The sequence below is a fragment of the Xenopus tropicalis genome, chromosome 5 (genome assembly GCF_000004195.4).
Source record: "Xenopus tropicalis strain Nigerian chromosome 5, UCB_Xtro_10.0, whole genome shotgun sequence".
Lineage (NCBI taxonomy): Eukaryota > Metazoa > Chordata > Amphibia > Anura > Pipidae > Xenopus > Xenopus tropicalis.
In genome coordinates, this window is record NC_030681.2 from 34,860,759 (window position 1) to 34,878,117 (window position 17,359).

General features: G+C 40.0%; 2 protein-coding genes across 8 annotated transcripts in view; one reads left to right on the forward strand and one right to left on the reverse strand.

Annotated features, from left to right (window-relative positions):
- Window positions 1–7,759, forward strand: part of fancl (FA complementation group L) — a 29,581-nt gene extending 21,822 nt beyond the window's left edge. Inside the window, exons 10-13 of one of the 2 annotated variants that reach the window (XM_018093848.2) lie at window positions 6–87; window positions 2,625–2,741; window positions 3,904–3,975; window positions 6,180–7,759. In XM_018093848.2, the coding sequence (XP_017949337.1) occupies window positions 6–87; window positions 2,625–2,741; window positions 3,904–3,975; window positions 6,180–6,215 (307 nt within the window). In that variant the 3' untranslated portion in view covers window positions 6,216–7,759. 2 annotated transcript variants of the gene reach the window in all.
- vrk2 (VRK serine/threonine kinase 2) overlaps window positions 5,485–17,359 on the reverse strand; it is a 49,434-nt gene continuing 37,559 nt past the window's right edge. For 3 of the 6 annotated variants that reach the window (XM_031902156.1, XM_031902153.1, XM_031902151.1), the window contains exons 11-15: window positions 13,788–13,981; window positions 11,818–11,907; window positions 10,280–10,375; window positions 9,452–9,559; window positions 5,485–6,526 (exon numbers count right to left, since the gene is read on the reverse strand). In XM_031902156.1, the coding sequence (XP_031758016.1) occupies window positions 6,263–6,526; window positions 9,452–9,559; window positions 10,280–10,375; window positions 11,818–11,907; window positions 13,788–13,981 (752 nt within the window). In that variant the 3' untranslated portion in view covers window positions 5,485–6,262. The remainder of the gene's footprint in view (window positions 6,527–9,451; window positions 9,560–10,279; window positions 10,376–11,817; window positions 11,908–13,787; window positions 13,982–17,359) is intronic. The other 3 variants (XM_031902155.1, XM_031902154.1, XM_031902152.1) reach the window with 3 other exon arrangements.

Sequence of the window (17,359 nt, forward strand, 5' to 3'; positions counted from 1 at the left end):
TTTAGGGATCCAGAAAACAGCTTACTGCAAAATTTGAAAGATGTCTTGGAAATTGAATTTCCATCACGTTCCAGTGTCGAGAAATCTGTAAGTCTCTTGCCTTTATTTTGGATTTAAAACCTGCACGAATTTAGAGACATTTTCTTTGCGTGTTTAGACACCGCTTCTGCCACCGCTAACTGGTCACCATGTATGGCCTTTGTTTATTGGCAGTTACTGTATCACTTTGTAGATAAGAGCAGTGCTTTATGTATTTTTGCTTCAGTTTCTCTTTCCCACCCAAACATAGATCATTTACATAGCAGATTATTTTATCATTAGTTGGCTCTATAAACAGCATGTATTCTCTAAGTGATAGTGCCCTGGGGGATGAATACTTCCAGAAAGTGTATCACTATGCTGCAGAACTAAGCTGCAAGTACAGTTACGTATTTACCCAATCGCAATATAGACAACTGTTTGCAAACAAGCTGAGAAATGGTTGAGCTGAGCTTTCATTTAAAAAAAACTTAAATGTTTAATCAGAGCTGAACACCTCTCCTTTCCCACAATGCATTTTACAATATCCTATGACTTTAATCCTATCACTGTAACAACAACTCCTTTTTGCTATTCTGCTTCTAAGGGCTCTGGCACACGGAGAGATTAGTCGCCCGCGACAAAAATCCCCTGTTCGCGGGCGACTAATCTCCCCGAGTTGCCATCACCTGCCATCCCACCGGCAACAATGTGGGATGTAAGTAAGGGATGGCACCGCCGCATGTGCCATCCCACCGGAGACTTACATTGTTGCCGGTGGGATGGCAGGTGATGGCAACTCGGAGAGATTAGTTGCCCGCGAACAGGGAGTTTTGTCGCGGGCGACTAATCTCCCCGTGTGCCAGAGCCCTAAGGAGTTCCATGACCATATAACAAGCACATACCTACAGCCAACTTCTTTTAATATGGTTATGGAACTCAGGGGTGACTAATATCGTCATTTTACAACAGGGGTACATTATGTAGGTACCACACACAGGACAATAAAATCTGCTAACTCTGCTCCTCTGGATCAAGTCAGCATCCTTTTGGCCTGTGTATGGGGCCCTCCCTACAACCTGCCTAACCAATATTTTACTAAACATTGGCCAAGATATCAGTCAGACAGGCTGGAAAATCCCATTTGGCGAAGTATGCATCAGCTCAATCATAGTTTGAGTCCCTATTATGATCTGATTGTTAGCCTATGGACCAGATCATAAGCTCATCTTAATTTGTGCCCAAAAAGTGGGTCAGCCTCCATATAAGTGTAATTGTGTGAATGTCAGCCTCTGTGTGGGTGCCAGGTAGTCTGTGTGTCAGTCTTTGTGAGTACGTTGGTCTCTATATAAAACCAGCACGATATATAGTGCATAAACTACCACCTTGTGTAAAATATAAGGATATTATAAGGAGTTCCATGACCATATAAGAAGCACATACCTACAGCCAACTGCTTTTAATATGGTTATGGAACTCTGGGGTGACTAATATCCTCATTTTACAACAGGGGTACATTATGTAATATAATACACACAATTTAGTAACATGTGACAGAAATGAAATTTCTACCTTAGTATGATGGGGAAGACACAATTCTAGATGAATGTGACATTCACACAGACTGATTATATTAGGTTCTGTGGCCACGTGGCAAGTTCAACCACATAAGTTGGTTGTAAGTGCAGCAAATTTAGTTCTACAGTATCAATCTGCCTTTAGACATGTATATCAGCGTTTTTCAACCACTGTTCTGCGGCACACTAGCTGACTGGTGTGCGTAGGCAGGGCCGCAATTTTTACTTTCAAAGGGGGCCCGGCGATGCTACAGTTTTTCTTAGTAGCTCGGGCCCCCTTTAATAAAATCCGGGCCCTGTCATTGGTTGCGCCCGTGTGTACGGGTGACGTCAGTACGCACGGGGCGCAACGTTATAAAAGGGCCTGTGTGCGGTCGCGTGTAGGCAGAAGTGAAGAGGCGGCGCGCCTGAGGGATACGAAGATGCTGCTGAAGCCACCGGAGAAGCCGCCGAAGAGCAGAAGTAAAATGCTGCTGGGCACCAATGTATTAGGGGGGGGCCACGTGGCACACTGACTTATGGGGGCACTGCTGCTGGGCACCAATGTACTAGGGGGGCTGGCTCTTGGCACCAATGTACTGGGGGCCACTGCTGCTGGGCACCAATGTACTAGGGGGGCACTGCTCTTGGCACCAATGTACTAGGGGGGCACTGCTCTTGGCACCAATGTACTAGGGGGGCACTGCTCTTGGCACCAATGTACTAGGGGGGCACTGCTGCTGGGCACAGAGTTAAATTTTTTAACATTTTCTAATGGTGGTGTGCCTCGTGATTTTTTTCATGAAACAAGTGTGCCTTGGCCCAAAAAAGGTTGAAAAACACTGATGTATATAACTCTATAGACGTATAAATCAAAAATTGCCACATCCTATTCATTACAAAACTGTCTTTACTGTATTTCATGGTATGTATATTGCTGGTTCATGTTCCCTCTTGCTACTAATGACATGCATTATATACTGTATATAAATTGTGACAAAGTGCTAGCAGTTTGAAGATGCTCACAAAAATGCAAAATTATTTTCAAAGGATTTCAGCATGGATTGTGGCATATGTTATGCCTATCGACTTGACTCTGCCATACCAGATCAAGTGTGCGATGACCCCCGGTGTGGGCAGCCTTTTCATCAAGCCTGCTTATACGAGGTAGGGGTATTTACATACTTTCAGATAAATTTGTTTTCCAAAAAATTATTGGAGGTATATAGAAGCAACTGCATGCATACCGTCCCTAGGGCTAGTGGAACAAAGGTGTATAATGTTTTACCTGGGATATAAAGACCCCATTTAGGACACAGCGAGAGCATTCTCTAATAAAAGCAGTCTGAAAGGGAATTGTTAAGAAGGCATGGTTAAAAAGCCAAAACTATATGTCAGCCAGAGGAGTCCCCAACATGGCTCAAATCACTCACTCATGAGACATTACAGCTAGATACATTTGATAAATGTGACAAACTGGAATAGTTTAGCCCATGTAGCCAAATCTATAGCCTTCACCACTGTGGAATATACAGAATTAGGAAGGGTCAGGACATTTCCTTCTAGACTCCTTAATCATTTTTAATGAACTGAACTACTTTAGTGAGCAATGCACCACACACACCCCTACATTGGTAGCCAACTAAGCATTTTCTAATAAGTACATTCCTTCCACTCTAGCCAGCAACTTAGGGCAATAATATACAACTTAAAGCAAGTCTCAGTGGGTGTGAGCATTATGTGGACTAATAGAGCTCCTAGGGTGTCATGGGCCACTTTGATGGTTTCCCATGATAGATAGAGGTTAGGATCCTGCAGTGGGTTGAATACCCACGGGTTACCTGCAAAAAAAGCAGTTACCCTGCATGTTGCGGGTCTTGTCTATATTCCTTATATTATACATATAATCTATATTTTACTCTTAAAAATATGTTCTCTGCAGCCATGCCTGTTAGGTCTAGTACCAATCATAGGGATAAGTTCTCTAGCATCCACAGACTTACAGTGGGTCAGCCTTATTAGCTATTCAATAAGCTGGCGTATATTGTATAGTGTTGTCATTAAGGGTGGTTTGTTTGTTAATTCTGTGCTACCATAGGCTACAAATCTTCTGAAAATGTTTTCCCACTGCGAGGCAACTTTAGGTGACTTGTTTGCTTTCCACAATTGTGATTTAACAGCTTACTCTGGAATTACAAAGCAAAGCATGTTGCTAGTACTTATTTCTATTGTTTGTATTTAATTAGTGGTAGTATTTGATTTGTATGTTTGCAGTAATAAACAAGAATTACTTTTACTGACTTTATATATTTTTTTTTTTTTTGCTTAGTGGCTTAGAGGCCTGCCCTCCAGTAGACAAAGCTTCAACATTATATACGGTGAATGTCCTTACTGTAACAAGGTAAGAGCATATTTTCATAGCATAAAGTTATGTATACTGTGTTAATTTACTACTGGACTATACACCGTTGACTGAGAGAATGCTTACGGCATAAAATAGTAGTGCATTAGAGCAGTGTACTTTTGGACTTTTATGCTTTAAACCTTCCTTTAAGGTCTAACCTTTGAGCATATCTTCCAAATCTTTGGTATTCTTGCTAATGACTTTCTAATGAGACCTGGCATTAATTCAGGCATTTGGTGGCGCAAATTCGCTCAATAAGACAAAAAGCCAAGAAACGCAGGGCTTACCCAGAAGAGACACATGGTTGATGAAAAGACAAGAAGGGTTTGGGACAAAGATTGCCTTATGTGCTGATGTTATTGTGCCTGCATAATACATATCCTAGATATATGCTGGAACTTCCCATGCACCTTTCAGTTTTCTAATTTTACACTTGCATAAGCTTTTACTTAAGAAAACATGATAACATAGTGCAGACGCTATCTGAACCACTAAGCTCATCAAGCTCAGACATTTTTCAGAACCTTCAATGTGCAGCTAATAGTTATTTTCAAGAATAGGAAAGAGTAGTTATAAAAAGTAACTGCAAAGGAATTACTGTTCTAGCATCTAAGTCATCTTAAAAGCTATATTCACCCAACTGACCAATAGAAGAATACTTTTTTGTGTGTGTGTCTCAGCACCATTGATGTCATGATTGGGTTGCAAGAATGGTGGATTTAGACATGTGACTAGAATTCACCAATGAGAATATACAGCTTGAGATTATTTAATTTTAGGTTCAACAGAAATTCCTCTTAACATTGATGGGGTGATAAACAGGTGACTCTTCTATTTTTTCCATTTGGCAATGCTACACATAATGACCAAACTGGCCAATCACGTTATGTGTTGCAAGCTTATCCAAATAAAAGATTGTTTTTATATGAGCATCTTCGATTTGTGTACATGAATAGAAATTCTATTAATAAAATAAAGGTGTAGGAATGCCCACTTAGGAGCTAAGTTTGTTAATGTGAGTGGGTGTAGATACCAGTAAAATAACGCCAACTGTTCATCTCTTTTTCTCCCTGTTATTTGCTTTCCTTATTTACTACATTATTCCCATCTCACTCATACACAGGAAATAAAAATGTATCACAGTTGTAATACAATAAACCTCCCTCCAGCCACTGGCATTTATTGGTTACTGGACATCTTCTAACATCTTTTGAGGGAATAGACAGTCGCACAGGCTACACACTGAAACATTAGGGTGATGGCACACAAGGCGCTCCCCAAAATATTCCTGCACAATTAGCAATAAGTTTATGGACTATTCCCTTCGGTTACACCAGTTTCCACACTCCAAAAACCTACAGGTTAATTGGCTCCTGATAAAACTAACTCTACTGTGTGTGAATGGAAATAGTCTCTGTAGAAATGTGTATAAAGAGCTGCTGATTGACTTGTACAAAGCTGTTGTTCAGAACAAATACAATTTAAAGAAGTGCTCGGTGGACCAGGTAAATGTTTCTAATTTTATGTGTTCACGAATTTAGTATAGAGAGCAGCACTCTTAAAACTGCAAAAAACACACTGACTGAGATTTCCCCATTGTTATGATATAGGGAGTGGCCAAGTGTGAGACAAGTCCTCTTAGTATAATTACTCTGGGGGGTTTTGGGGTCGATATATCACTATCTATATCACTACAAGCCATTGGGTTTCAGAACACACTAAGCACTATAGCTCTGAAAGATATGAGCTACATGCCCCAAACCCACAATCCTGGTACTTACAGGAACTGTCAGCTCTTTCTTCATGTTACAGTAAACAAAAAGCAATTTTAGGGAAATGATAGAACCCTAATGTGATCAACATGGGTAACAAAATATTGTCAAATACCTAAGTGCCGGCAGTGTAAATCGGCATGGGTATGTCAGTATAATTGTGAATTTGCAAGAAAATACCCACCGGCTTGGTGCAGGCCGCAAAACACCCCATGTGGTGGTGTCTCTTTTTTAATTAAAATATGTTTATATTGTCAGCAGGCAACAGAATGATACTGGGTGTGAGTAGAGAGCAAAACAATCATTAGGGAATAGTGTGCATACAAGGTAAAGCTAACATAGGGGAGTAGAGTAAAGCACTTTCATTCTGAAGGTTTTTATTCCATTGCTTTTTTTAAAATGACTTAAAAATGTTTATTTTCTTTATAGCCTATTACCCTAAAGATGTCAAACAAGAAACCTTGACACATTCAGAAGATGGACAAAATGATTTCAGAAACCCGCTGAATCCATCAGAGCCCATACAATGCAATGTAAATCATTAGCAAAAATAGAGGAATGGCCACTCCATATTTATACAGGTCTCTGCAATACTGGGGACTCATTTCACAATGATGATCAGAGGTAGAAACGTCTTGAAAAAGTGAATTTTCGTAGTTGTTTGGAAAAGTTTCTTCTTCATCCTCTGCAGAATACATGTAGCTCTGTAGACTCCTTGACATTTCCATGTCCTGTGCAAAATAAGTATGGCAGTAGTCTCCTTCTCCTGAGCAGCACTAGCAGTACAAAAGAGATTGTCCTTGTAAGCAGTGGAAATAGTCAAAACATTGTCTGTGTAAATGAGAAGAACCAAACCCTAATAACGAATATGTATAGAAAGACTGTATTTTATATACTGAACTTACTGCACCAGCCTGAAGTTTCAGCATCTCTGTAACAGTAATGATTCAGGCTTTTACAGTTGGGCACAGGGGTCACCATTGTGGATTTAGCTGGGAGTGTCTGTGACGCTGCACATGCTCTGAGCAGCTGCAGAGAAGCTAAGCTTAGGGGGTTGTCACAAATCTTAAAGCAGAAAATCAGGTTTAGATGTGATATAAGCTGATGCTACAGGGCTGATTATTAAATTCAAATGCTAATTGCACTGGTTTCCAAGCTGCCATGTAATGAGAATCTGAATTACTGATATATTGTGACATGTATATTTTATATATACAGTATATTGTGAGTGGGCCCCTAAGCTCAGTAAGTGACAGCAGCACAGAGCATGTGCAGGGAATCAGCAGAAAAGAAGATGGGGAGCTACTGGGGCACCTTTGGGGCACAGATCTTCCCTGCTAAAGGGCTGTGTTTGCTCTGGGCTGGTACAGAAGCCAAAACATAATGTGCAACATTTCTGCCCTGCTTTGAAGCTTTAGTTGCCCCTCTAAGTGTGCACTTAAAGGAGTGGTTCACCTTTACATTAATTTTTAGTATGTTACAGGATTTCTAGCAACTGTGCAACTGGTCTTCATTTTTTTAAATCATTTTTGAATTTTTTGCCTTCCTCTTCTACATTTTTCAGCTTTCAATGGAGGTCAGTGGCCCCAGCTCTGTGATATTACAATGTTATTATTGATACTGTTTCTTATTTTCTATTCAGTCCTATTCACTCCTATTTATATTCCAGTCTCTCCTATTTATATTTCATTGCCTGGTTGCTAAGGTAAACATGACCCTGGCAACCAGCTGCCAGAATTCCAAACTGGAGATCTGCTGAATGAAAAGCTAAATAACTCAACAGAATATAAAAAAAAATGAAAATCTACTGCAAATTGTCTCTGAATATCCCTGTCTGTGTCATACTAAGATGTAAATTAAAGGTTAACAACCCCTTTAACGTCCCTTGGCTCTTAACACAAATATTAACCGGACATAGCAGTCAATATAGAAGCCTTTTCCTACACCACTTAGGGATGCTGAAGTAAGAATATCCATAGATTACAAAATAAAAAACTTCCAAATGATTATAAAAGTTTCTCTTGTATTTCTTCTGTATTTTTCTTCCTTGAAAGTGGGGGGTACCTTGCATAGGCAGTATCCTGCCTGAACACAGCAGCCAGGTCTGGCATCCTCCTGCAATAGACTCCTTCAGGCCGTGCTCTGACCTGCACAACTTTATGGAGCCAATCACCATGAAAGCACTGCTGCTCAGTTAGGAGGAAGCAATAATGCTGAGGGGGCTCGCTTTATTGTTTGCTGGAGCCTTTGCAGAGAGAGTTTTTTGGGCAGAACATTTGCTCAGTCAGAATATTTATAAGTTCCAGGTTTGAATTAAGTAAGTGTTACTACTAAATAATCCTTAGTGGCAAAGAAAAGAAAAGAAAATATCAGTGAAGTAGTAACTAGGAACATTAGAGAAAACAAGTTTGCCTTTAGAACTGGTGTTTCTCATACTAAGAAGCCCACTTCCAAAGCTGTGATGGGTGAATGTATTCCTTGGGCTCTATACACAGTTGAGTTGCAGACTGAGCTTTTGTGTGATCTGCACTTTTGCAAAATGTCTGTCTTAAAGGAGAAGGAAAGGCATTTTACTGCCAACAGTTTTGCCACATTAGTGCAAGCTAGAACGCTATATTTATATAATCTATACTTACAAAACTTTACCATACCTGAGTAAAGAGCCCTAGAAGCTCCCTCTGTTTGTTTAAGGTAGCAGCTGCCATTTTAGCTTGGTCTCAGTAGCTTCCATGCTGCAGCTCTGGCAGCTCAGATCACACATTCTGATGGGAGGGGGAGCAGGAGAAGGGAGAGAGAAGAGAGCTGTGCAGACTGGTGCCCTGAAGGATTTTTCTGAGAGCAAGAAGTCTGATACTGAAGAACATGTTTACACAAAAGAAGACAAGAAATTCTGTGTTTCTTTTGATAGAGGACTCTCTATTGATAGAAGTGCAGCATTACTGTAAGTGCTTATGGCTATATTTACATAGACCTTTCTGATAAAGCTTAGTTTGTTTTTACCTTTCTTTCTCCTTTAAAGGTGGTCATACTGAACATATGTTCATTTTGTGAGGTCATTAAACTAGCAGATCTTTTCCTAATATGCCACACACACCTTAAGATGTTCCAATGATCGAGTCATATTGATGGGACTTAGGGGCCGATGGGCTTCTTGCTCCAACAGGCTTTTTAAATCTGCCCAATGAAGACTTGCCCAATTTTCAGCTAGCGTCCATCGATCAGTTTATGATGGGTTTAAATGTACATATATTCACACATTAGATTAGTACGGGCCTTTGGTACAGCGCAATCTATACACAAAAGGGCTAATGGTAAAAAATGTAATCTGCAAGATATTCTGAGAAAGGATTGAAGCTATGACTATAAAAGGAGAGTTTAGGCCAGTTTTAATTGTGATCCATTTTGCTGCTGGGCCTGCACGTTACGTCCTGTTAATACAATAGGAAAAGTTTATCCTGATGGTTAAAATTCAGGTGGGGTTGCCGTAAATGAAGCAACTGAATGCAACATAATGTAAATCCACAGGAGCGCCCCACCCCATTGAAAACTGCCCCTGTTGTACAGCCTACATTCACAATGAAGGCCATTCACACAGTTGGTCGAATGTGCCTTGCCCACGTAGGACCTCCTGCTGGGACATAGCATAGATGTTATTCTTCCTAGCCTGGTACATATTTTAGGCAAACTGCTGAATACATTACCTTAGACTTTCTCTGTGGTGAGTTGAAATGTTCTTCAGCATAGTAGTACACACTGTTAATGTAACGGTCTTCTCCAACATAAACTTGTCTATTGTTCTTCGACCTTATCTGAAATCATAAAACAACCAGTTCGGATGATCCTTCATTCTCCTGGAACTAGAAAGAGTTGGTTTATGTTGCCTGTACCTTCTGATGCCACGATCTGCTCCTTGCACCGGACTGAAGGCAGCTTTCCCCAGGGTGCAAGTGCTTGTTAGTGAGCACCAACAAAAGCGCTCTTGCACCCCTTACTGCTCTAGGATTTGCACCCCAAGGAAACATAAGGCCAATTAATTCTACAGTCATGGCCCAAATTGTTGGCACCCCAGATTTTTTTCCAGAAAATCAAGTATTTCTCACAGAAAAGTATTGCAGTAACACATGTTTTGCTATACACGTTTATTCCCTTTGTGTGTATTGGAACAGAACAAAAAAGGGAGGAAAAAAAGCAAATGGGACATAATGTCACACAAAACTCCAAAAATGGGCTGGACAAAATTATTGGCACCCTTAACTTAATATTTGGTTGCACACCCTTTGGAAAAAATAACTGAAATCAGTTGCTTCCTATAACCATCAATAAGCTTCTTACACCTCTCACCGGGAATTTTGGACCACTCTTCCTTTGCAAACTGCTCCAGGTCTCTCTTACTGGAAGGGCGCCTTTTCCCAACAACAATTTTAAGATCTCTCCACAGGAGCTTTTTTTTTTTTTTTGTCTAGGCTTTCATGCTCCTTTGTAATATTATTGAAGAAGCTTGCGTGTAATTCTTCTAATCAGACTTGTACCTTTGGGTTTCTTCTGAGTGGTGTCCACTGTGATTGTGTCTCCTCCAAATCTTCTGTATTTGCCCACTGTGAATCTGTCTCTTCTACATTTGCCTGCTGAGAAATCAAATGTGTATAAAAGCTAATGCAATAGACAGGTGTAAATAACATTGAATGTGAGTGGTGTAATATAAGTAAATAGCATTAAAGGACATGTAAACCCCCCATAAAAAACACAATCAGTGAACAGTCTCTTCATAATCTTTAAATACCTGCCACACCTGTTGTTCAAAGGCTACTAACTAATAAGGCTGCAGCCCCTTAATCACTTAGGATCCCTTCTCCTCCTGTAACTCACTTGGCCCCCTCCCTTAGGAACTGACTTTGGCTCTTGGCTACTGAGCATGCTCAGTTCTTCTCAACTTATGTTACCAAACACACCCTCCAGTCTAGTAGCCAATGAGGAGTTGGCATAGCTGCTCTAGCTGTGCACTCTGCTGGAGAAATTTTTTTTTCTCCTATCTTACTGTCCTGAGCTTGGCTTAATCATTACAGTGCTCAATCCAAGCAGGACTTTTTTTTTTTTTTATATCAAAGTTAGTTCTGCCTGTGTAAGCCTGCATTCTTTAATCCATGAACTTTAGAGTGCACATTCTGCTTGCAGATGTAAATGTCATTGAAAATGTGAAAAATGAAAAAATGGCCACTGGGTGAAAGCTGCAATTTTTTTAGGAAAATGTAATGGAGCTGGCTAATGGAGGGGATATATGCAGTACAAATGGTGTGGTTTAGGTAGGGGAGATGTCCCAACTTATATACATGGTAGGAAAATGTAGGGTTTACATGTCCTTTAAGTACAGCTCACTTCTCATCATTCACCATATAAAAGTATTACCCATATTATTATGAGCTTAGGTGAGTTAGTTTGGATTTGATAACCCAAAGCTTAATGATTGTAAGGTTACCAAGTGACAACATTGCTGAAGACATTGGTCAAGAAGGAAAGCACAGTAGAAGCAATTTATCAATTCTGCCAGAGAGAATGCAAAATCATAGGCAATCTAATAATCTACCTCGCAAGCACCAAACATGGAGAGGCTTTTATTTCCCTGTTTAACTCTAGAACTAACATAAATCTTCAATATTTTCTAAGTAGAAAAAAACAGGCAGAAGCCCTACTGTTTGAAGTCACGTTAAAAAAGGGGGTATACTGTCCCTTTAAATTTAAGGGGCAGTTGGTTTTTAACAAGGGTGATATTTGATGGATAACTTTGTTCTTTAAATCGATGCAATAATACATTTAACAATTGTATTATGTGTTTACTGAGGGCTCCCTTTGTCTAACATTTTATCCTGAAGAAATTCAGTGAGAAAAAATTGCAATAAAAGGGGAAATCAGGAAGCAGCCAATACTTTTTCACATGACTATGTCACCATGATCACAACAACAGAACAAAAGAAGACTTGGAATACTTGGTAAGATCAGCAAGGTCCAAGCTAAAGAGCAAGATCCCTCCATTCCCTCCCTCTTATTCTCTATGATATATTTGTATACTGACCACAACTTTAAGCTTGTCTTCTTTCTTCTCCTTTCTTTTCTCCCCCCACTCCTTCTTCTTCTTCTTCTTCTCCAAGACTCCGAGCTTGGCCTGCACATGGAAACTGGAAATATTAAACACCAAACAAAGGAGAAACGTCACTCTATATCAAACTGAAATCCAGGGGAACTCTCAGCAGTTCTATCATTTCTTAACCCTTTCATGACTAGCTAAAGTCCCTGGCTCTCAGGAATACGTTTAACATATTTATCACTGCTTTTATGGCATCTTTTGATTCAGGACAAAAGGCTATGGCGTATTAGCTCAGTGGCAGGGCTGAGCTCTAACACACCACCAAATCCGTTATATTTTGTGTCCTTACCATTTGTACAAAAAAAAATATGTAATTAATGTCTCAATGCTTTTTTTATGCAATGATCATTGTGTGGTTATGTCTTTGTTATGTGTATAATAAAAAACTGAAAAAAATGGAATAATATTGAATTATTCAATTGTAAACTCAAGTTCATTAGCAAATTAAACGTGTCCCACAGCACCTCATAGTTCCCTATTAAGAAATGGCTAAAAACCTACACATGCAAGATACTGCAATTTACCAATGAGAATGCTGATTAGCAGCACCATGTTAGGCATTACGCTACTGATTATATACAGAGATTATTCTGTATGTTTGGCTTCATGGCATTATGCTGTAATCAGACATTAGAAGATAAGACATTGTTTAAATATTGTGATTTTTAAGAAGAACTAAACCTTAACTAAAGAGTCACTGCACCTATGCCCTGTGCTGCTGTCAGTTACTAAATGTCACAATATAAAGATGATTAATAATTCATTCAGATTTACATGTACAAATAATCTAAATATCGTATTGTGAGTGGGTCCCTAAGCTCAGTAACTGGCAGCAGCACGGAACTTGTGCAGGGAATCGCAGAAAAGAAGATGGGGGGCTACTGGGGCATTTTGGGGGCACAGATCTTCCCTGATAAAGGGCTGTGTTTGCTCTGGGCTGGTACAGAAGCACAAAACATAATGTGCAGCATTTCTAACCTAATTCTCTAGTTAGGCTTTAGTTCTCCTTTAAGTAGTGGATGCTAATCTGTTAACTCCTAAATCCCTTATAACATGAACACTTCATCTAGAATTTGAGACCTTCAGATCAAAGAACTGAATCTTGAATTTGCAAGATAAAGGTCACACCATGTCATTTAAAGACCACTTCTTAATTTATTATTCAACTTTAACTGGGAAATAATCCAGAAACCTCTGCAGTTCAACTTCTTATTCGCAAACTGCAGCTCATTCATTAGGATGTTTCTCCCACATCAAGTCCAATTAATAGGAAAAAAAATTACACGGCATCATTTTAATCTCTACATTTACCTTCCAATTCAAGTTATCTGACCTTTATTAGTAACAGCTACAGTGTGTTAGTATATTAAATGGCTGCTGATTTGGAGCATACCAATTCCAAATGAATGAAGCTATATCCTGCAGGTGGCTGAATATGCAGCAGACTAATTTTGGTAGAGGCACCCAAGTACCAGGCAGAACAGGCGGAAACTAAGGCTGATGCCACACGAGGCGTAGGGCTGATATTTTCGGCAAGCGGAAAAACACTTGGCGAAAATTCAGCCCTACGCCTGCTACTTGTGCCTGCACCCGAATGAATGGGATACGCTCGGGTGCAGGCACATGTAGCCAATATACGCATGAAAACACGTGAGAATGCAAAGTCTCGCGTTTTCATGCGTATATCGGCTACATGTGCCTGCACCCGAGCGTATTCCAAAACGTTTTTCCGCTTGCCGAAAATATCAGCCCTACGCCTCATGTGGCATCAGCCTAAAGAAGAAGAGCTTTCCTCAAACACTAAAAATGTGCAGGTGATTTGCTGTGTGCAAAAAGATAAAGTTATTTACTAATCTGTGTAAATGGAAATAATAATAATAAGCGCACTGCTGTCTTACTGGACATACTGTTGGTTTGGAAGCCATGGGAAGGCTTCTGGGCTTGGGTAGAGCTGCTTTGGAACTCAAAGTAAAATGACGGCCGGTCCCACTGGATGCCAGAGGCTTGGCAAGGATTCTCTTCAGGGCTCCATAATCTGGCTGTTCTTCATACTCTAAATGGCGAATTTCTTCCATAAACATGGCAATTTCATCTAAAGATACGGAAAACATTAGTATGTTCTGTAAAGTGAACCTGCATCTCATGATCCAAGTTTGGCTCACTGATGTGTAATCTCATGGTTTCCCATCACTTAAAGGGGTTGTTCACCTTTAAATTAACTTTTAGTATGACATAGACATTGATATTCTGAGGCAATTTGTGATTTTTTTTGAGGTTTTTCAGTTATTTAGTTTTTTTGTTCAGCAGCTCGCCAGTTTGGAATTTTAGTAGCTATCTGGTTGCTGTGGTCTTGTTTACTCTAGCAACCAGGCAGTAGTTTAAACAAGAGACTGGAATACAAATAGGAGAGGGGACTGAATAGAAAGATAAGGAATAAAATGTAACAATAACAATAAAATTGTAGCCTCACAGAGCAATATGGGGGTCAGTGACCCCCATTTGAAAGCTGGAAAGATGTAGAAGAGAAAGGCAAATAATTAAAAACTATAAAAAAATAAATAATGAAGAATAATTGCAGATTTTCTAGGGATATGACATTCTGTAACATACTAAAAGTTATCTTAAAGGTGAACCACCCATTTAAGGGCTCCCCTCATGTGGGTCTTTTTTCCTACAGGTGTAAATTTTTTGGCTTGGTTTTAGTTGGTGAGCTTTCCCCATGCAAGTGGAAAAAAGGAGGGGGGGGGGGAATTTGATGTGTCAGAACCCAAATGGTCTGATTTATTAATTGACTAACTGGGATTTCTGATTTTGACGTACCGTATATACTCGAGTATAAGCCGATCCGAATATAAGCCGAGGTACCTAATTTTACCTAAGAAAACTGGAAAAACCTATTGACTCGAGTATAAGCCTAGGGTGTCACCAGTAGGGCTGGTGCGAGTGAGCCAGCACACAAAGTGTGCTCACACTTTGGTTTAATTGAGTATCCCAAAAAGATTTATTTATTATAGCCAAAACCAAATGCACAGTTTCATTTAGAAAGTCATTTGCTCAGTTATGATTGTGTATAAACAGCAGCTGAAGGTCAGGCTGGCCTTCCACTAGTATCATGGGATTCCAAAGTCTATATTGATTACCAAGAAAAGCACATTTAAGATTAGCAGAAATAGTACAGGAGTTGGGGCAGCCATTGGTAATCTGTGATGTTCTACCAATGCCTAAGGTAATAAAACAGCAATGACAATAGCCCTTTCCAGTTTGATACTATAAATGCATGGATTACAAATGTCGGTGAAACAAAATAATTTTTTATTAACCAGAAACCATCAATCTAAAATTCAAAGATAAAGTTTCCCCTGACTCCTACATTGCATACCCTTTAGGCTCTGTAAACAGTTCTAAAAACTACAAGTTATTTATGATGTGGTGGCAGCCATGAAGTAAAATCCACCTCAGTTCTAGGACCAGTCTTTGAAGGAAGTATAAAATAGTCAGACTAATACAGACCAGTGTCTTTACCACACAATCCCCCAAGTTTGTAAATGTTCTGTCTGTTCAGTTTGGATATACAGCAGGCCATTACTGGCGCCCCCCGAGGGACTTGTGTCCCTGCGTACCTGCGCCCCCGCTCTCCCTATGCCAGCTCCCTATGCCATCCTAACTGTGCGCTCTTCTCCTGTGCGCTCTGCTCTTCTCCTGTGTACGCTTCTGATCTGCTTGGCGCCGCAGTCGCGCCAGTGACGTCACGCGCCCCCTTCAGTTACTCCTGGCCTGATCTTACAAGTTGTAAGATCAGGCCATGAGTAACTGAAGGGGGCGCGTGACGTCACTGGCGCGACTGCGGCGCCCAGCAGATCAGAAGCGTACACAGGAGAAGAGCAGAGCGCACAGGAGAAGAGCGCAGTTAAGATGGCGTTCTGGGAAGCTGGCATACGGAGAGTGCGGGCGCAGGTATGCAGGGACACAAGTCCGTGGGGGGGGGCACATCGGGCACATCATGCCATATACTCGAGTATAAGCCGAGGGTTACTTTTTGAGCACATTTTTAGTGCTCAAAAACTCGGCTTATATTCGAGTATATACGGTAGTTGGCCAGCTTGAAGTATATTGCAATATATGGACAAACAATCCCTCTTTTGCTTTAAAGGGAGGGTATATCTTGGTAGCTTAATGCACAGAATGTCTTAATGTCCTATATATACTGATAATGGGTGAGTGCAGAGAATATCTTGTTGTCTGTATGTATTTTGTGGTCACAACCTCATTGCACCCCCGCCTAATGGTTTAAAATTTAGTGGTTGAGCACAACTTTCCCCTTTTTTGCTATAGTTTAATGAATCAGATAAGTCAGTGTAGAACTGGCCAGAGGGGATGACTTTGACGTACAATAGTTGGGCAGCTTGAAGTATATTGCAATATATGGACAAACAATCCCTGTTTTGTTTAAGGGGGAGGGCATTGCTTGGTAGCTTAATGCACAGAATGTCTTAATGTCCTATATATATATTAATAATGGGTGAGTGCAGAGGATCTCTTGTTGTCTATTTCTGACAGTTTCGCATTTTTCAATAATTTTCCCAAAGTTCCAGAACAATGTCTGACTTTTCTGAAGAATTGTTAAATATTGTTAAATTTGCTCATTTATCAAATCATTTCCCCACTTTCCTTAATGGCATTTCCAGCAGAGTGTTTGCCAGGTTAAAGGAGACACATTGTTTACTGGGGCAGAAATCTCACAAGGCTGCTCAGAATTCCAGCAAGAAAGCCTCTATAAAAGAAAAGGTGCAGCATTACCTGCAATACAGCACACGACTAGGGGTCAGCTTTACAAAGCTGTAAACTCTGATTTACAAATCAAAATCGTTTTTTTTCCCAAGTGGTAAAGAGAGAGATTCTTGGTAAAAGAGGTAACCTGAAAAAGTAAGTAAAAAGTAGGTTCCCTGGAAATAAAAAATGCCAAGGGTATCCTCTAACACCATTTTTTTTTTTTTTGCAATTTCCCATAGGCCCTTTTTAGCTTTCTGGGACCGTGTGACTGCAATAAATGGGGGTAAATAACCAGCCCCTAGTAAGTTTGGCTTTCTTTGCTCTTTAACTTTAAATAGGATATCAAAAATGATACCCTTAGCCAATTTGGAACTAGTCATCAATATTTATTGGTTTCCCCTATTCACTCTCTCTCCAGTCTGACATTGGATATTGTGACCCTGAAAGCCTTTTAATATTAATTTTATTTTATATTTCATTCAATCGTTTCCTATTCATCTTCTGATCTATTATTCAAACCACTACCTTGTTGCTAGGTTAATAAGTAGGACTGTAAGCAACCAGTCAATTTGGATTCAAAGCAGGGGAATAAAAAGTTAAATAATTCAAAAGAAACAAAGACTTAAAAATAACAACCAAATAGACGTAATGTAGCAGGTTTGGTCATCCAGACTATGGAAAATGCCAGGTCCCAAGCATT